Below are 21,334 nucleotides of genomic sequence, written 5' to 3'. Positions count from 1 at the left end.
TTAACTGTGTTGGTATGGTATAGAGTATGATGACTCATTGCCACACTGCTAGGATTTATTGAGAGATTTGAACAGAACAGAGCCATTGTTAGTTACAACATATAAGTAACATCTAAAAGGGGTTTCTAATCATCAGTTAGCCTTTCAACATGATTAGCTAACACAATGTAGCATTAGAACATAGGAGTGATGGTTGCTGGAAATGTTCCTCTGTACCCCTATGGAGATATTCCATTACAAATCAAGTTTCCAGCTAGAATAGTCATTTACAACATTAACAATGTCTAGACTGTATTTCTGATCAATTTAATGTTATCTTCATTGAAAAAAAAACAAACAAACTGCTTTTCTTTCACAAATGAGGACGTTTCCAAGTGACACCAAACTTTCAAACGGTAGTGTATGTCTATGTTCAGGGCCCAATACCTGTGTTATGGATTGTTTGGCCCCTATTGATCTGATTATACATGTTTCATTATTTCTCCACATACTCAAACCATACCCAGACAACCATGCTGGAGGTTAGTTTCAGTATTTTTCAGAAGAAAAAAATATATTTACTGGTACTATATTGGTGTTTTTTTTTCCTCATTTTTCTTGCCTGTTGTTCATTCAAGAAAAAAAAAAGAGCGTGTTAACTGGTCATGCAGTGCTTGTAATGTAGAGTACACACTTGCCATCTAATGATGCAATTGTGCCAGTAGGAAAAAAAAGGTATGAGCAGGATTTGACTTATGCCTGCATGTTGTTTCATCATGGCTAATTTTGCATGCCTGTCCATGGTTTTAGACAACTTAAAACTCTACTTTCAAGTAGCATTGACGCTAGCTGTGTAACACAGTGCTCACACAGCCAGATCAGTCAGATTTCTCCTATAATTCAGCTCTATGTGTGCATTTTCTGCTTCAAAACTATGTGGGCATGTCGACAGAGAAACATCCCTATCTCTGTAAGTCCTGCTCCCACAAGCTCTTTATGAATGTGTGTGTGTGTGTGTGTGTGTGTGTGTGTTAGGGTTAGGCATTGATTTGGTGAAGGTTAAGGTTAGGGTTAGGGTTAGAGGCTACATATGAATGGGAGTCATTGGTATGTCCCCACAATGATAGAAAGACAAACGTGTGTGTGTGTGTGTGTGTGTGTGTGTGTGTGTGTGTGTGTGTGTGTGTGTGTGTGTGTGTGTGTGTGTGTGTGTGTGTGTGTGTGTGTGTGTGTGTGTGTGCGTGCGGACGCACACGTGTGAGCGTGCACGCGCGTGTGTGTGTTTGTGTTTGTGTGTGTGTAAGTGCTCACTCAGCAGAGAGATTATGTCCTGCGGAGTAGAGGGGAAAGTTGTCTTCAGCGTTTAGCAAATATTAACAAAGCGACTGATGATTGCTCAGTGTCATGTTTGTTGTCCTGATTTTTTTTGTCCATTGCCAGTCACAATTCTTTCTTTCTTTCTGTTGTTTCTTTCTTAGCATTGACCTGCTGTGAAGTCAAATTTAATTTCTACCTGCCACAGCAGCACTGTATCCTCTATTATATACAGTATTCATTTCATTTGATGCATTAGGATTTGACATGAAAAATGATAAGCCAGCACAGTCAGATGATCTGCATTTTTTGTCCCTATCCTGTTCAGATATCAGAGAATAGATGATCAAGATCAATGTTGTGGCGTCCAAGAACAGAACAGAGATTATTAAAGAACAGGAGGAAAAAGCAGAACTTAATTTCATATTTGTCTGACTGGGGAGATTTTGCACTGGAGGCACACATTTAGAACACCACTATAATGACCTTCTACCTCTTAAAACACCTTACAAGGTCGAGCTGACACTGGAGGTCATAAAAATTTTATCAGGCTGTAAACTGTCCAAATATTTGGTTTTCTTATAAAATAAATAAATAAAAATCACAACATGAATTAATTATTAATAAACTGCAGTACTAGACAATTTATTTTTTTTTCAGCGGGGGTGGGGGGCAGCAGAATCAGTTGAAAAAGAAGGAGAGAATCAGAGGGTAGAAGTAAAGGAGGGGTGGGGCAAGAACCAACTAGGGTCAAGGGCAGAGTGGTATGTATAGGCACATGGCAGTAAGGGGATCAGCGGCAGCTCCAGTCCTCCTTATGAATGAAAAGAAGAGCGGGCATAACATAGGTTTTGAAGGTTGGAACAGTAGAAAAACTGATATGCTTACCAATGGCCAACAGCCTTGGTTAGGTGGTCTGAAAACCCTCAGCTAGAAGCTGTTGAAGCTGTGCCAATTTGGGAAGAAGAGACGGTTGACTGGGGATATGATGGTGAAAAAAACTGGCAGCAGATTGTTGATGTTTGGGTCATTAAACTTTACTTCTTTAGCCGACAGCTCTGGATCTTCAAGTGCAGACTGAAGACTGTAGCACTTAAAGATGCTGAGGGAAGTGAGGTCCTTAATGCAAAAATGAACAAATCTGATTTTTGAGGGTGTGTTTTGGTGGTGGGATTCTGGAGATGGACGTAGTCGACACTCACCGACACAGAGACGTAGTTGTAGAAAATGTGGCTCAGGATTAGCGACAAAGTCACATTTTATGGGGTTGCTGGTTAGATTAAGACTACAAAGAAGGAGGAAAGCTAGAATCCTGGTGCAAGTGAAGGGAGGGAAACTTCCTTGCGAAGAGGGGCATGGAGGAAAAATGAGCTGGCAACCTGGTGCCGGTGATGAGAGGGAGAGAGAGAGAGACTGCTGGGAATCAAGGATGAAGGAGAGGAACTGGCAACATGGTGACAGAAGAGGGAGGAAGAGGTTATTTAGAAGATGAGACAGTCCAGAGGTGGATTGCCACAGGAGTGCTATATATGGAGTTTGATGTGTTAGAGCTGCGAATAGGTTGATGGTGGAAATTAGGGTTAGAAACTAGTTTCCATGTGCAGCGAGAAAGTGAGTCGGCTTTTTTGGAGGCTCACCTGCTTCACACATCTATTCTGGAGCAAGTAGAAGTTAACCCTCCTGTCGTACTGCGTACTGTTTTAAAGTTTTAAAAATGTGGGAAAAAAAATTTATATATATATATGTATTTTCACAGTGAAAACTTCCAACTTCCACATTTTCAAAATTTTTTTAGGAAATTTTTGAACAATTTTTGGTGGAAAAAAACAAATAAAAATAATATTTAAGAACATTCAGGAAAAAAATCTCTCAAAATCCAGTGAATTTCGCTGCCAAATTTGGGGATTTGTTATTTAAAAAAAATCAAAGTTTTGAGGGAAACTTTTCAGGAAATTTCTTCCTGAAGATTTGGCAATTTTTTATAAATTTGGGGAAATTTTTTCTGAAATTCTGGACTTTTTTCAGACAAGGGAACAACATTTTTGGTAAGGACAACATGAGGGTTAAGGCAGGGGTAATTATGCTTCGGTCTTCCCTGAGTAGAGCCTCCCAGGTCATAGCAGTAAGGTACCAAACAAACTGAACAACACGTCTTGTCATGAAGGAGTCAAATCTTGGGTCATGTTTAAGATTGAAATAGAAAATGAGCATTTTAATCTATTTGGTCTATGGATTTAGACTATGGAAACCACAGAATATTCAAAATGAACAGCAGAAGTGTATTGTTCTGCAAGAGGAGGTTTAAAAATATTTTGTCACTTTTTCGATAGAAAAAAAACACTCAATACTGGTGTCTAATCTGACTGACATGAACTGAAGCTGGCCACAGCTAATGTGAAGGACACATCAGATATGACAGTGCATGCCACCTTTCAAATCAACAAAGCAAACAGTAGTGAGTGTCAATCATTGTCGTCATTTTGTGCCATCATTGTCAGCTGCATCAAAGCCATTTTGGCATCTGCTTTGTGGGATTGTTAGTAGAAAGAAGTGTATATACCATAAACACGAGATTTTCTCTTATATGGTGGAAATGTTGAAGGAATTACACAGTGGATGAATTGACATGCTTAAATAACAGGGCAGATGGTACGTGTAGTGCATCATATAGTAAGTAGGGAATGATGTTGAACGTAGCAGTTGATTATTTAACTTTTATGCTCCTTGATTACAGATTATTTCTGAGACACTTCAGCTTAAAACAACAATCAAGAAAAAAACAAAAAACCCCAAACACATCTTTTGCTATTTCCATTCAAACCAGGGTCTAAAATATCACAACTTATTATTTTAAGATGTTCTTCAACAACACCTTGTTATGAGCATTAAAACTTTTAAAATGCTACAGAGGTCTCTCTGAGTCGTCCCTTTAAAGTTTAAAAAAAAATCTCATGAATATGCATGAGGCAGAGACATTTTTTAATCATTAAAAGATTGATATGGCTCTGTTGTGAGAAGCACAGAGTCTCCGTGCAAGTGAATTCTTTATTGGGTGGCAATCAGGCACCAATTAGTTTGACCCAGTTTTATATGAGAGAAGCAAGACCAGCTGTATTTTTATCGTTATTTTACTTCTTCTGGTTATTAAATGAATGTATTGTGGTGCATACAGTCTCATACTTTTAAAGAGAGACACTGTATACATTCAAATGCCATTTATCTTCATCTTTGAGGCCTAAAAGCTCTTTCAATGTGAGAGCACACCACTGATTGCAACATTACTCAGTAGAGGTGGAAATCACGGACCACTTTGCTGATTCAAATACTTTCAATGGGTTCAGCTCAAAGATTTGTTTTTACTAATCATTAACGCTTGTTGCATCATGTAATGCAAGAATCTACCTTCAGATACACTTCACCCAGCTCGACAGGACACAGACAAACACATTACTGTTTACATCACAAGATGCTCAGTGCTGATTAAATCTGGTTTTAGTTCAGTAGTTTGTTTGGTCATGTGCTTGTTCTAAAGCTGTTTTGTTCATTTCTGTACAAAACATGATCTATACCAGCACAGAACATTACATTACCAGCTCAGAAGCTTATTAGTTACGTCTGAGTAACTAAGAATATGAAAATGATTGTTTCTCTGGCAATACCTATTAATACGTTTTTAATGGAGTAATGTGTTATGAGTCATTACTGAATATTGCAAAAAGCAATTGATTCAGTTGGTGGTGATCCAGAAAGTAAATTCGGGAAAATGTATTGATGAAGACTCATTACTCCACCAAGGAGGTGGAGCCTTGGCAGAGTTATGTGACGATCGGTGTTGGTTGGTTTGTTTGTCTGTCTGTTAGCAATATTACTCAAAAATGGAATAACAAATTTGGATGAAATTTTCAGGGAAGGTTAGAAATGGCACAAGGACCAAGTGATTAGATTTTGCCAGTGATGCAGTTCATAGTCTGGATCCACGGATTTGTTAAAGATTTCTGTATCATTGCAAGATAGCAGCATGGTGTCACTGTATCTATGACAAAAAATGAACACTACGTCAGCTGATCACGTGATTGTGATCCGACTACAGATCGACCGTTGCAGACTTATTGGGACTTATCCGTTGGAAAGGATGCAAGGAACAACTGATTAAATTGTGGGGATGTTTCCAAGTCCCACCAATTCCCGCCGCCCACTACATATTTAGGTCACGTGATTTGGTATCTGTACATAACATACACACTCCTGTGTTCAGCACAAGATCATTATGTTTGTGGGTACATCTATATTAAATAGCCACATTCTATGTTGCCATGAGTTCTGTCACAAATTTTTTCAAGATTTCAGCCGTCGGAAATGATACGACTGAGGGGCATTGGCGGAATACTGTGCTCTCTCAGGTCATTTCATGTTCTTACGTGAAATTAACATCTCTACTGCTAAATGTAAGCACAAAGTCAGTCCAAAACTACTAAGTAAACAGTAAGATCTTATAAATTAACCCAGTAGCATGAGGCAGCTCAAGGACGGTACCTTTATATGTTAGGAAGCAGCTCTGCAATGTCACTGCTGTGGCCAAGTCCAATTTTAAAAAATGCAACATTAAACCATTCACAGTTATTCAAACAGGTCTTCAGATTTAGCCACCTCGTCTTTTATCGATTTCTCTTTAAATCACAATTTTCTGATGCACAGACTTGCTGGGCATCAAAAAATGACATGCATGCAGTTTCTTTCATATAAATGTTGAGTTTCACTCTAATTGTGATGCATAAATGCCTAAAAGTACAGTAAATCGTCTAGTCTGACAGTTGCTATTTCAGAAATAAATTTATTTATTAACATTTATTCAAATTTATTAACATCATGGCCTGTTATAGTTCTTACACAACAATCTGTGGGACAGTAATTAATTATGTTACGAAGACAGCAATACAATAATACAGCAATAATACTATGTATATATACACATATATACATCTCCAGCTTTTGTTCTTTCCAATTGCATCACTCACAAATCAGGAACCTATGAAAAAAAAATCTGTAGTGTTTCTGAACAACTCCACAGAGCCCTTTGCTATGAATTGCCTCTTTGCTGAAGTCAGAGAACATGAGATTTAAAGTGTTTGCTCCACAGGGAACAAACACATGAGGGTTTCTCCTGCAGCACTCTCGCTGGCATGCCTTTATCTTTGTCTTTTATCTTTGTTCCCTTATTTTATGATTGTCCTGAAAGGCAACGTCAAGTTTCTCCAGTCTCTCATGGATAATGGTGGGCCACTTAAACCCTATTGATCCAGGGACTACTACGGTCTAGAAACTGCTCACTACGAATTGTGGGTCTGTCCTTGGTGACATTTCATATGATAGCTGGCATTTGATGTGGATAGCTGCTGATGAATGCTGCTGTGTAAAATACTTGACTTTGTTTTATACTTCAAATTGCTTTATTTGATTTATTGTTCTATATAAAGTTTTGTTTAAATGAAAGTTAGTTATAGATAGCCGATGTGGTGTATGCTAGGCTGTGCACTGATTGGCAAACATATCAACTGACAATAACCAAGTACCTGTAAACCCACCAGCTTTGTTTTTTGTGATATTTCACAGGTGCTTCATTCTGTCATTCCAATAATTTCCATTAGTTTGTGTTTATACATGATGCAAATCAAGTTAAAGTTTCCTCAAAAAAATAGTACCCTTCCATCAGGTAGCATGAATTTCATACACTACCGTTCAAATTTCATGTTTTCTATGAAAACTCACACTTTTACTCATGCGCTAACATAATTGCACAAGGGGTTTCTAATCATCAATTAGCCTTTCAACACCATTAACTAACACAATGTAGCATTAGAACACAGGAGTGATGGTTGCTGGAAATGTTCCTCTGTACCCCTATGGAGATATTCTGTTAAAAATCAGCCATTTCAAGCTAGAATAGTCATTTACCACATCAACAATGTATAGACTGTATTTCTGATTGATTAAATTTTATCTTCATTGAAAAAAACGTAAAAGATTCTTTCACAAATAAGGACAGTCTTAAGTGACCCCGAACTTTTGAATGGTACTGCAAATAATAATGTTCTGAGAGGAAATAAGTTCATATTTTTCTGGGATGATTGTCTTTCTTTTTCTTTAACAATAAATACTTTTTTACAAACATTCACTGCACTATTAAAAACAAATGAATTAATAAAAAATAAACTTTGGCTCTTCAGTCTTCATGTGCTTGCTGGTTATAGCTTTGCTCTGAGGACCAGTAGCATCTGGCTTTGTGGTGTAAGATTATCTGCTAAAAGTATTTGATGCTAGCTGGCGTGTGTGTGTTGAAGTCATCTTTGGTTTGCATATGTTGGACCAGGTCACATGTACACCGATTGGTCACAACATGACAACCGCTGAGTGCCAAGGTGAAAAACATTTATCATTGTGTTACAATGGAGTATTCTGCGGGGAACCTTGGGCCCTGGTAGTCATGTTGCTTTTTGTCATGTACCACCTGTCAAAGCGTTTTGCAGACCAAGCACACATCCTGCGGCCATGGCACACCTCAATGCCAGGCGCCTTCCAGAGCATTACAGCAGGCCTTGCAACACTACAAACACAACTCAAAAATGACTTGAAGAACACAAGAAAGAGCCCAAGGTTCCAAACTCAGACTAGATCTCAGTCCAACAGATCATCCATGGGATACATGGGAACAAGCCCAATCAACAGAGGCCCCGCCTCTAGTGCCATACACCACTGGACACCTCCAGCTGTTTGTGGCAGCACAAGGGAGTACCTACACAATATTTGGCGAGAGATTTTAATGTTGTGGCCGGTTGCTGTGTATACATTTATTATGCTTTTTACTATTAAAAGCCAACTTAAAATTATTCTTAAAATTATACACTGAATTTTTCTTTGTGACTTATGACATTCAAAATTGGATAATCTCCTGCTGATCTGGTGAACCTATTTTCCAAGACCTTTCTGATAGAGAATTTGACTTGCAAAAACAGGTGTAGCCTTGGTTTAAAAAAAAAAAAAAAAAAAAAAGAACAATTTTGTCCCTTTAATCAATGTTATCAATTGCACTTTTTCTGCCATGGCAAGCTGTGAAAAAGGTCAGTTCCCTTGAGGACACTGCAGAATGTCATATTTGCAAAATAAGTGGTGATGCCTAGTATTTCCATTTTTTTTCCACATATGCGTTTTTTTTTATGTGTGCCCCAGAGTCTACCTTCAGTGAAGGTAGACTTGTAATTACGAAGACCATGGCACTGACCATGGTCAACACTGCATTACTGTTAAAGCCTGCAACTAAAGTAAAGATTGAAGGTTCTGCAGTATGTCCTTGTGTCAGAAAATTTTAAAGAGGCTTGTAGCCTTTAGATGGAAAAAAAGGGATTAATGAAACAAACGTATGGTTGCTGTGGTGTTCAGCTTCTGACTGAATTTAAAGATGATGTTAGGGATTAATAGGTGAGGAAGGTGAATGGAACTCGTACATTTGGTTCATGCATATGCATTATGTTTCACTTTCTGGACTGATTTGTTCTAAATATGTTATTTACTGGACAAGCATCCTCTCACCAGTTAAGGTTGTATCTTTGGAGGGTACTGATTGTATCAACCAGTCTGAAAAACTATCATAATCACAGAAAATCTAATTGTCACTTTTAATAGCCATTTGAAAATCCTTTGCAGTCAATGACAGCCTGAAGTCTGGAACCCATAGACATCAGATGTTGGGTTTTGTCCCTGTTGATGCTCTGCCAGGCTTCTACTGCTGCTGTCTTCACTTTCTGCTTGTTCTTGGGGCATTTTTCATTCAGTTCTGTATTCAGCAGGTGAAATGCATGCTCAGCTGGATTCAGGTCAGGTGATTGACTTGGTCATTGAAGAACATTCAACTTATTTGACTTAAAAAAAAAGTCTTTGGTTGTTTTCTCATTATGTTTCAGGTCATTGTCCATCTGCACCATGAAGCGCCGTTCAATGAGTTCTGAAGCATTTCGCTAAATATGAACAGATAATATTGCCCCAAACACTTGAAAATTCATCCTGCTGCTTTTGTCAGCAGTCAAATGACCAATTAATATCAGAGAACCAGTACCATTGGCCGCTATACATGCCCAGGACATTCTACTACCACCACCATACTTTACTAATGAGCTGGTATGCTTTCAATCTTGAGCAGCTTCGTCCCTTCTCCAGACCATCCTAGTACAACTTGATCTTTATCTCATCTGTCCATAGGATGTTGTTCCAGAACTGCACCGGCTCTTTTAGATGTTTTTTTGTTAAACTCAAATCTGGCCTTCCTGTTTTTGAGGCTCACCAACGGTTTATAACATGTGGTCAACCCTCTGTATTCGCTCTGGGGAAGTCTTCTCTTAATTGTTGATTTTTACCTCCTGGAGAGTATTCTTGATCTGACCAGCTGTTGTGAAGGGCTTTTCTTGATCAGGGAAAGGATTACTCAGTCATCCACCACACTTTTTTTCCGTTGTCTTCCGGGTCTGTAAGCATTGCTTAGCTCACCAGGTTGTTCTTTCTTTTCAAGAATGTACCAACCAGTTAATGTGGCCACATCTAATGTTTTTGCTATCTCTCTGATGGGTTTGTTTTGATTTTTCAGCCTAATGATGGCTTGCTTCACTGGGGGTGACAGCTCTTTGGAATCTAGTGAGATCAACTCTCAATATGAAATCCAAACACAAATACGACTCTTGAAATAAACTCTAGACCTTTTATCTGCTCCTCGTAAATGACATGATGAGGAAATAACACACACCTGGCCATGGACACAGCTAAGAAGGCAGTTGTCTAATTCCCGTAAAAAAGGTGGAGTGCATATCTAAAATGTGCTGTAATTCCGCTCATGTAATTTGGTTGTTAATACCCTGAAATTACAAACTAAAAGTGCGCACTTAAAGCACAACTTGATTGTTTCATTCTAAATCTGTTGTGGTTGTGTACTTAGCCAAAATGCTGAAAACTGTACCTGATTGTATATTGTCTTATTGTCTTCTGTCAACTCATGCAATGCCATACATGACCTCATGATCTCATTTGAAGCCATATCGCCAGTTGGTGTACACATCAAACTGAAGTATTGTCATTACTGTGAAGGTGACATCCCCTATTGATTGTCCTTGCATGTTCTGCTACTTGGTGGATACCTTGTGCACCACTAACACACAAGAGAATGGCAGTTTTAAGCAAGGCCAAAGCCTGCCTGGAAAGTCCCACCTTAAATCTATTATATTGTGTTCATGTTATATCATTACAGTAGCATAAGCAGAAAAAAGAAATGACCTGGAGACAAAGGTATGAAAAAAACCCAAAACCTAATACTAGCAGGCAAGAAAAGTTATTAACCAAACCCCAGCAGCAGGTCAAGCTAAAATCTGCACTCAGCAAGGAATTGTATCCGAAGTCTAACAGGCTGACAAAGTAAGAAGCATTGTGTCGACTGCGTGACTCTGGTTTGTGAACAAATCTGATGAGCTCTGAAGCTCCCCAGGCAGTCTGTCCACGACTCTTCAGCATACAGTCACTTTTCGTCCACAGGAAAAAACAAACAACAAAAAAACAATGACTGTCACCACCTGCAGTGCTCAAAGCAGAGGCATATGTAAAAGTGCAGACCTGACATGTATCAAGCAGAAAAGATCTGGGACTTTTTTTTGGTTTGTTTTTTTTTCTTTTGCATTTATTGGCAATGGTGAGAGTAAATCAAAACCTATGAATGCTAATTTATCCAACTGTTTAACTCTATATGTTGGTCTTGTCATCATATCAAAACTGCTTAGTTGTGAAACTATGCAGAGAGACAAACCATTGCCCTCTACAAATAGTTCAATTCAATAATCAATATTACTAGAAGATTGTATCGACGCATCGATCAAGGCTACGGGAGCACTTTAAAACAGACCAGAAATATTGAAAATCCCAATCACACAGGCCTGTGTCTTCTATTCCCCATCTAAAAAGACAGAATACATGTGGGGCTTTCTTGGCAGTGTGTTAATCCCTGGTGAAATGTCATGTAACATCATTTTTTGAAGGGCCTTTTCTATACAATGTCTTCTTTGCTTTTTTCAGAAACACCTGCACACAGTCGTTTTCTTCCCCCAAACGTCGGACTATTGTTCTTACTGGAAGGCGGAATCACTGCAAATAGCGTGCCATTCATCCCTGCTGCATAACACCGTGAATGGCCCTCATCAGGAGACTAATCACAAGTTGACTACATCTGTCTGTGCTGCTGTCGCTCTGTCAAAAGTGCTCGGTACTGCCAGTTTTCCAAATAATTGTACCTCAGATGTCATGAAAGCTTTGCGCCTCTCAATTTACTTGTCAGGTCTCAAAACCGGAATCTCTGAAAAACATTATCAAATGAAAAGAAGAAAAAAAGCATACTCCCTGAGGACGAGAAATAAATAAATAAAACAATATAGTCTTTAATAAATTTGAGGTTCAAAAGCAACAACCTTGTTGTGTCACATATTTTTATTGGAAACATAATTGCTACCTGGGATGCGTTTGCTGAAGCTTATTTACTTATTTATTTCTTCCAATTAATGCTACATTTCAGTAGCGCACAGCACAGTGGTATTTGTGGTGAAGAGCGGATGTACAAAATGGAGGACACTTGTTTTTAGATTTGGGCAACTTATTCAGGATGGAAACCCCCTCCGTACAATAATCAAAATGGTCATCCGATTTCTGTGTTTGGTTTTGATTTGACTTAAAAGCAAATGTCTAAAATTTCCATGGAAAAATCTATTTTGAAAATTGATTGAAGGAATTCCCACAATGTATTTACTCTGCTGAGGAATGTGGTGGAGTTACGTGATGATCGGCGTGTGTTTGTTCTTCTGTGAATCTGTCTGTTAGCAATGCCACTCAAAAACAGAACAAAGGATACGGATGAAATTTTCAGGGAAGGTCAGAAATGACACAAGGACCACCTCGTAAGATTTTGACAGTGATGCGGCTTATAGTCTGGACCCATGAAATCGGTAATGACTCCTGTATCATTGTGGGATAACAGCATCGTGTCACTTTAACTATGACTACCAGTGAACACTACGCCAGCTGCCTGCATCAGTTCACGTTGCCCGCTCTATATTCTGGTCATGTACACATGCAAAACACACACCTGTGCTCACTGCAAGGTACTTATGTATTTCTTCAGTTTGTGGGTGGATCTACGTTAAATGGCCAGATTCTATGTTGCTGGGATTTCTGAATACACAAATTGAGAAATCAACAGCCTTGGCAGAGTACTGCGCTCTGAATGTTCTTGTTCTCAATGCAGCTTGAGTTAAATGTTCACGTGACAACATAAACATGCTTACAAGTCAACATGATTGTGTTTAAATTTCAACGTGGTGCTGAAGGAGGAGTGACTAAAGTGTTTAGAATTCATCATTTGGGGACTACGACTACCTGTCCTAACCTATTCCCTAAATATGGACATAGTATATCACGATGTTCCTCTGTAATATGCTGCTGTTCTAAGACACAGAGTTTTAAGGAAGATAAGTTTACTTTATGTTATTATAGAGTGGTGGGAAAAAAAGGTTTTGGACTCACTCTTAGGTCTTGAAGTACAATTTCTTTTGCTTAGCCAAAATACTAAACAAATCCTTTAAAAAGCTGCTAAAATCTTAAAATTGATTGGTTTCATAGAAATACATAAGACATTTTGACAATTGGGTCATTTTGGTACCAGTGATCCACTAACGAAAGTCGTGACACAATTTTTGTTGTTGTGCTTCGTGTCTATATGAAGTTCTTCAGAGACAAAAACGACTAAAACAAGGAATCAAACGCAAGAAACACGCCTGAAGATACAAATTCTCAGCCAGGAAGGGTACAGCTGCCGCCAGATGCCAAGGAGTGCAGATACAGTCCTTCAGCAGTTGGATACACACTGCAGAAATACAGACAAACCAACAGCTTGGAAGACAAACCAACATCAAGATGTCCAAAAGTTGTTTGAGCAAGAAATGACCGCATTTGTTGAATTTGATACCGACAATGCTGTAAACTGACATATTGAAACTATCAAGAATTCAGTTTTGTCAAAAATATATATAATTTGTATTTGTTTGTGTCTGTCTAATGAAGTCACACCTTTTGAAACACAAAAAAGACTTTTCCACAAATATTTCATTGTAATATTTGAGATTGTGTAAAATTTCGTGTCCGAAAACCTTTTTCCACCACTGTATGTTATCTGGTTATCACAACTCTAAATTCCAGGACTCAGTCACAGCGCTTTGAAGGAGAGCTCACAATCTGACTACCTTTTGCTCTGCAGTAATTTGAAAACGAATGGCACCTGACATCTGACTGAGTACACATTTACAACCTATCCACTTTAATGAGTCTTAATGGGCTGGAGGGATCCATAATGCATTGTCCCCTGAATAAACTGTTTTCTCCCAACCATATATCTTTTAATCCATTTAGTGGCCAGCAGCCAGAGAGTCACTGGACACTGCTGAATAATTTATGTAGTCCCTCTGAGCTGAAATGAGGACTGAGTCTTGCAGCGCACAAAATAAAGGTGAGACTTAAATTGACAGGGTACATATATTAAGTAAAGGACTACAGAGGCTACACATTTATGGGCAGCTAGCTCGACACAGCTCTTATTGCTGTCACCATCTCTACTGAAGGATTTATTTGCATGCACTGGAACCACTTTAGTCTCCCTTCATTTAGTGATGCAATTGCAGCAGGATTCCAGACAAAGAATTCAGTCAAAGAAGTCCGTTTTACAATCTGTTAACAAACTTCAGGCCGAAATTAAGAAGCAGGACTTTAATATTTCTTATTTCTTCCATCCCCGCTCGACGACATTTTCTCATGTCACTTGTCATTTGCCGAGTGGAAGGCGACGCATCTCTCTGCATCATCAGCTGCTGCAGTACAATTGCTCATGTTCCTGACACCGTGCGAGTGTGAACACAAATAAAAATAATATGTCAGAAAAAACAAAACGATCAAATGGTGAGGCGGCTGCATGGCAGTTTTGAGACATCCCAGAAACGCGGTTTAACTGAGGGAAAAGGCTGCTCACTTTAGTGCTGAACTAACAGACACAAACGGTATCCTCTGAGGGAACAGTCCATTATCGCTGGTGACAAACATGAAAAGCAAACGGTGAGGAGCTAGTCGGGGAAATGCCACTCTGCAGGAAAAACATTTAAGATTCCGACTGCCAGCGAGAATTTCTTTGGCTGCCCAAACATCTCCCCACATAGTCGCTCCTTTCATTAGTGCAACTCAGAGAAATGTCAAGTAAGATAGCCCATTATCTTCCCTGTTGACTATAACACATACAAACACACACACGCACACACACACACACACACACACAGGCAGTATAGCATACCAAGCTGCCTGACTTTGGATGCCAGTATATTACTTTTCAAGTGTGATTTCATTGCTTCATTTCTTTGTTTCCACTACTTTTGCTGCTATGCATTAGTTCAGGCTTGGTAGTGAGGAGTGACTTCTTTCTATCCGCTTCTAGGGAAGTTCAAACTACATTAAAGTCTAGTGACTTGCAAATACTTGTCAGGGCTTTTCTTCCTCATCCACTTGATAAAACAAAAACAATGACAAAAATTGTTTTAAAGTACTAATCAAGTGCTAAACTTGGTATACAGTAGACCAGGGGTGTCAAACATAAGGCCTGCCAGGGGTCCAGTCCAGCCTCCGGGATGACTTTGCAAAGTGTAAAAATTACAGAGGTGAAAATGAATATTTCGTGTGAAAATATTTAAAGACATTGAACACTGTGCAATATGTCAGCCAGCAGCTTCAGTATCACTGAGTTTGGTTTGCTTGAACCCTATTGTTGATGGACTATCACAGCTTTTATACATTTTGTATGTGTAAGTTTTCCACATTTACAATGCAGGGTGACAAGTTACTCATCGTCCTTAATAGTTCCCTCTTTACTTTGTGTGGTGTCAGGATTACTACACAGATGTGGAAATGAACGGGAATATAAAATAATTTCTAGATCTTGAAAAGTTGTAAAATACTACTGCGACTAAATGTTTTGTGTTTTTGTAGATACACTGTGAGCTGTAAGTTGTGACACACAAATGATGAAAGTTGTTGCAATTTTCACATATTTTGTTGAAGAAATTTCAGGTTGTTTACAATGTTTTGTAAAAAAAAAGAAAAGTTAATTAAACGTGAACAGACCAAATGTATTTTTTGCATGAAAGCAAAGGGAAAAATTTGGACTTGTTATGATTTCACTGCTCCGGCCCACTTTCAGATCAATTTCTGCTGAATGTGGCCCTTGAACTAAAATGAGTTTGACACCCCAGCAGTAGACCGTCAATGTACATGGGACTGTATGCTAATGGTCATTAAAGCTCGTGTCCGGAGTTTGAATCGCAGCGTCTCCCAAAGCACTGTTGGTCCCTCCCTCCCCCTGATTTCGCCCCTTTATTTGTGCACGCGCGCAGTACATGAGAGGAGTGCCCAGAGTGCTGCAGCATCTTGCCTGTTCTGCTGTTTCCACTCCTCTACATTTAGTACATTTAGTAAATAATAAAGTAATTACATTAGAATTCTGTATTGAGTCTAACTTGTCCTAATACCAAAATAACATGAATCTGCTAGGACGAACTAGTAAAGTTTCAATATGTGATTACACTCGTGTATCCCTCTCGATGACGTTGTTTATCAAACTTAGTGCATTTACGCATGTATATGTGTTACATTGTTTATTTATTTCTATCTAGAGTTCAGAATTCCACGACTCCTCTGATGAAGAGTATGTCCCAGACGCCCCAACATCTTCCTCCAGAGGTCGGGCATCTAAACGAAGCCGTCAGGCGGGCTATGGAGGCCGTGGTCGGGGAGCGACGCGAGCACCCCGAGCCAAAAAACGTCCTGCAGTCTCTTGGCCTGACAAGCCGTGGGATTGGTAACTTTTCTGGAAGTTGCTGATCCCTGATGCTCTCTCCTCCACAAGCAAAACAAATGTGCGCGCGGTTGCGTAGTGCGTAGCTCGCCCACCTCTGCATGGGCTTGCTTGCTGTGCGCGTAACCGTTGATTGACAGCATGACAAAGCTGAAGCTCGAACTTGATTGGTCGGCAGCGACCGGCGCTTTTTGGAATAACATGGGGGTCTATGAGAGGAAGGCGGAGCTCAGGAATAAATTTTCATATCGCGTCATACTAACTTTATATTATAGTATCGAACTAGACTAACACATTTAAGCTTTGTCACTGCTTAAATGTTTGCTGCTTTTATCACCGACAGTGATACATAAATTGAAAACAAACGGAAACTCCGGACACGAGCTTTAAAGTTGACCTTTTTGAATGCGTTAAACAATTGGTTCAGGATATTAAGAGTAATAAAATACAACAGCAAATATCAGTGAACCAGTAAATGTAAGGATGCAAACGTTGTTGGTGGCTGAGGTGGTGGAGGGCCACTGGGCTGTGAGCAGCAGACTCTGCTGGCTCTAGATAATGGGAAGGGAGAGAGGAACATCTGGGCTGTAAGCATTCATGTCATGTTGGAGGCTGAACATCTGATCCTATAGAGAAGCATTGCATGACTCACCCTGCTGAATGCTCAGTAGGAAGCATGGAGCTGACACAATTAGAACAAAAAACGCACAAGCACAAACACACACACTCACACGTACACACACACACGCAGAGCTTCTTGGCTCTTCATCAGACTGTGAGGCTCCAACACAACACAACCAAAGCAGCTGTGGCCTCCTGCCAAATCACGCTTTGATTGGACATGGTTCCCGTCAGGCTACAGGTTGTGCAGTTTCAACCCTTCAAATCCACCAAGTTAAAAACAGGACTAAGTTCTGGTGTAATTCATCAGAAATCCTCTTGTGTAAATACAATAGCTATAGATTCATACCCAGCTGGAGGTAAATAGCCAAATTCACACAGGCAAGCATTCATGTGAAGCAAGTGTTGGAGGTGTGTGTGTGTGGGACTGTGGACATCAGGCTGAGTGTGTGGGAGGGTTAGTTCAATCACCTTTACACTGATTTAATGCTGCTTTGCTTGACAGATTTGTTTTTGTGGAATTTCTAAACTAGTTTTGGATGTAGGAAAAGGTGAAAAAAGAAGAGGATTTCAGAGGGATGTCACAATGTGCTCTAATCTGAACATAAATATTCTAACTTTATACTAAGATTTGATAAAGTAGTGCAGCAGAGCAAAATGACAACTAATTACTTTTTTATTTCCGTTTCCACCAGCATTTTGTTCTTCACAAAATTTTAATAGATAGGACTTTTTGCTTTAGGATTTCCACATAAAAAGCAGCTTTAGGATGAGAAAATAAAAAGCAGCGAGATATAATAAAACCCCGCGACTTACCCCTTGGTGAGTGATGCTTCCATATGATGTTGGCCTCAGGTCGACCGACTGCCAGGCACATAAGATTGACGTTGCTGCCCTCGTTCACCGTGACATCCTTCGATATGTTAGTGATCCTGGCAGGTACTGAGGGGAGAAAGAGCAATTATGATTGATGCTTTTAGTCTAATTAATGACACGTGAGCAAAGAGCCTGCTATTTCACGTGATCGGAGCCGTAATGAGGTTAAAAATAACCCTAGGGTTGGGGACTCAATTAGCATGAAATTAGCTGACAAATCTGACAATTCTCTGGCTCGCTACGGTTTTATACATGATTGATTTTCTTCATAATGTATCTTTGCCACACTGCTCATTAGACAAGCATCAGACTGGGGAAGACAGGATTTCATCTATGTGACCGGGCCAACTCTTGATGTGTGCATATGTGTGTTTGTGGGTGTGTGTGGGCGTGTGATTGAGTGTACCCTATAAGAGAGCAGGTTCAAATCGAGGTTTTCTTCCTTCAGTGTAATTTAATGGACTCAATTTAACTTTGAGATTATTTGAGCAACATGCACATACATACCGGGCTTTGCAAAAGTTCTGTTACACTTGCAAAATGCAAGCAAAATGAACACAAAGCTTTTCTGGTGCAATAAGATAATTTTTTATTTTCCAAATATTTCAATATATGTGTTAATGATAACATTAATCAGAAATATGGCCACCCAAAAGTTTTATCTTATCGCACCAAAAAATCTTTGTGTTCATTTTCGTGAATATCTCAACAAGTGTAACAGAACTTTTGCAAAGCCCGGTATATATATATCTATCTATATTTATATATATAGGTAACATTTACCCTTCAAATTAGATAGCATTGTTTTTGGCTGCTGAAATAGAGTGTAAACTTGTTCGCAATAAAAACACATTTTGCAGCAACAAAGTCTTTTTGAAAATGTGTGAAACAGTCTAAAATTTTGGAAGAAACAGGAAGAATATTATTGCAATTGCTAGACTGAACCTAAATGAGGGGCTGCAACATAAGTCTATAAGCAGATGTTGATTTTGATTTTGGAAAACTGCGTATGCTCAACTAGTTTCAGACAGCTTTGCACCACTGAATGCACTAGACAGCTAGGACTGATTTATTATGATACTGTAGAACATTTTAAAACATGAGGATTATTACATGACAGAACAAGTACGATAAACTGAGGTTGACTGATCAAATGCCAATAGCAGGCAATACACAACCATTCAAAAGTTTGGGGTCATCCAGACGATTTCAAGTTTTCCATGAAAACTCACACTTTTATTTATATGCTAACAGAACAATGGTATTCTAATCATCAATTAGCCTTTGAACTCGATTAGCTAACGCAATGTAGCATTAGAAGTTACACAGGAATGATGGTTGCTAGAAATGTTTCTCTGTACCCCTATGGAGATATTCCATTAAAAATCAGGCCCTTCCAGCTAGAATAGTCATTTATCACATCAACAATGTCTAGACTGCATTTCTGATTAATTTAAAGTTATCTTCTTTGAAAAAAAGTGCTTTTCTTTCAACAACAAGGACAATTCGAATTGACCCCAAATTTTTGAATGGTAGTGTATATTTATACAAATAAAACACACAACTGCAAAAGGGAAGAGATTTGCAGACACTGGGTAACCAGGGGCACACAGCCAGCAGCCAGGACAAAGCCACTGCACTGTGCTGAGTTGATTTCTGAGGTTCCAAGACCGAGTGTCACCAGATGGGGGCCACACATCCTGATGTTAAGTCCATCAGCCCTAGAAGCTGGCTGCTCGGAGTGCAATGCTTAGGGGTTTTGACTGTTAAGCCCATTTCACAAAGGCAATTGCTGGTTTCCAGTGGGCACAGCCTCCGCAAGGTGAGGTCTCTAGGGGTAACAAAGAGGCCAAAACAGTAGCAGACCCGTGCACCTTGGAAGACCGCCGTGGACTCCGCGTGGAAAGTAATACAGAGCGGAGGGACCCTCACCCCACATGCCCCATCCCCAAAGACCCAGAGGACGAGAGCAAGCCAGTGACGAACTGACACCTCCAACACACACTACTGAAAGCAGACTGGGCAACAGGCACATTGTCATTTGCCAGTGATGCAACAAAACAGCACACCTGTTTGTGTGTCATTTGTAGTATGCTCCATTAACAAGGCATTTGACAAGCTGGGTATTCAGCTGCATTTTGTGTTTTCATAATGCGATTTCATGACAGTTTGCATCTAATGTTTTAAACCCTTAGACACACGAGTGATTGGACCCTACACTCTTCCATAAGTGGGTCAAAAATGACCCGTTTAAGAATCAATGTCTTTTTATGCCACAATTTGGTTAAGAATAATCATTTGTTTGATTGTTTGCAATATATTTTTGTCTACACAACAATGATTTCGTATCTGTAATCTGTGTATTTTTCACTTTATAACAGATTTTGAACATTTTGATCAATGAAAACAGATTACACAGAACAGCAATAGAAGAACGTCAACCTCCATTTCGTTGACATTTTATTTACTCTTTTCCTCCGGCTGCTGCTGCTCTCCGTCCCTCCAAGTTTCTGCATCACTTCTTGTATGATATTATCAGTGATAAAGAGCTTGGGTTAGTTATTGAAACACTACAATTTCTTTAAAAGTATAAAAGGTAACTTTAAAAATTGAAGGGAATGATCTCAAAAACACATTTTTATTTTAGGAATAGCTGGAAAATGAGATGATAAAAACTTTTCATAGCAAAGATATTGCAAGAAAACAGCCTCACTGGGTCATTTTTGACCTACTTATGCATCTGGGGTTAAGTGATGTTATCCAACATTCTATCTAACAGCTTTTTGTTCTTGAAGAGTTTTATCCATAATGCCTACTCTATGCCACAGACGGTGTGTTTTGCACTTTGTTACATGACATCACCCCATCAGGTGATGTGGAATGCAATGTGCGATGGGTTTTGCATTGTTTGTCAATCATGTTAATCCACCTGTATTTCAATTTAAGGGCCTAATTTAATTAGTTAATGGTTTTTATTAGCAATAATACAACATAAGTAGATATTGTATGGCAAGATCGGATGTGTTGATTGAAAGAGGTTTTCAAAAAAAAACATCACTGACACATTCATTATTAACATATTACCCTGTTGCCAGATATGTAAATTGACAAATATTGTGTCAATGAACAGTTGTTTTCTAAATTTTTGTTTTGGAACAGTTGTGCTTAATTTCTCAGAGGCTGATTTGTAATGACAGAGGGGCACACTGCCAAACATTTCTGGTTAGTCTGTAAGATTACTGTAACTCTTCCTAAAATAAATGATAAATAAATACATGATTTATACAATTTTTAATCATCACTGGAATTTGCTACATTTCTGTTTAATTTTCACAGATTTCTAAGGCCTTGATGTAGAGCTTTGTGACCATCTCAAGGCACAGATGTAGAGCACAGTGACATAATGCAATGGAAAATGCTCTTTTTTTTTCAAATTTTAAACCCCAATAAATAATGAATAACTTGGTCACAATGTGTGACGTGTGCCAGAGAGTCAGAGCTGGAGCGGTGTACTCTGCATTCAGTTGACCTTTGAATTTACTGATTCAATTAGCATGTACTGCTAAAGCCTGCTCAGTTGGC

At 39.1% G+C, this 21,334-nt stretch overlaps 1 protein-coding gene across 2 annotated transcripts in view; it reads right to left on the bottom strand.

Annotated features, from left to right (window-relative positions):
* opcml (opioid binding protein/cell adhesion molecule-like) overlaps positions 1–21,334 on the bottom strand; it is a 422,175-nt gene that overhangs the window by 51,951 nt on the left and 348,890 nt on the right. For both annotated transcript variants that reach the window (XM_051937548.1, XM_022196415.2), the window contains one exon: positions 17,693–17,818. In XM_051937548.1, coding sequence (XP_051793508.1) covers positions 17,693–17,818 — 126 coding nt within the window. The remainder of the gene's footprint in view (positions 1–17,692; positions 17,819–21,334) is intronic.

The sequence above is a fragment of the Acanthochromis polyacanthus genome, chromosome 17 (assembly GCF_021347895.1).
Source record: "Acanthochromis polyacanthus isolate Apoly-LR-REF ecotype Palm Island chromosome 17, KAUST_Apoly_ChrSc, whole genome shotgun sequence".
NCBI lineage: Eukaryota > Metazoa > Chordata > Actinopteri > Pomacentridae > Acanthochromis > Acanthochromis polyacanthus.
The sequence above is the reverse complement of the archived record's forward strand: the minus strand, read 5'-3'. Positions and strand labels throughout refer to the sequence as shown.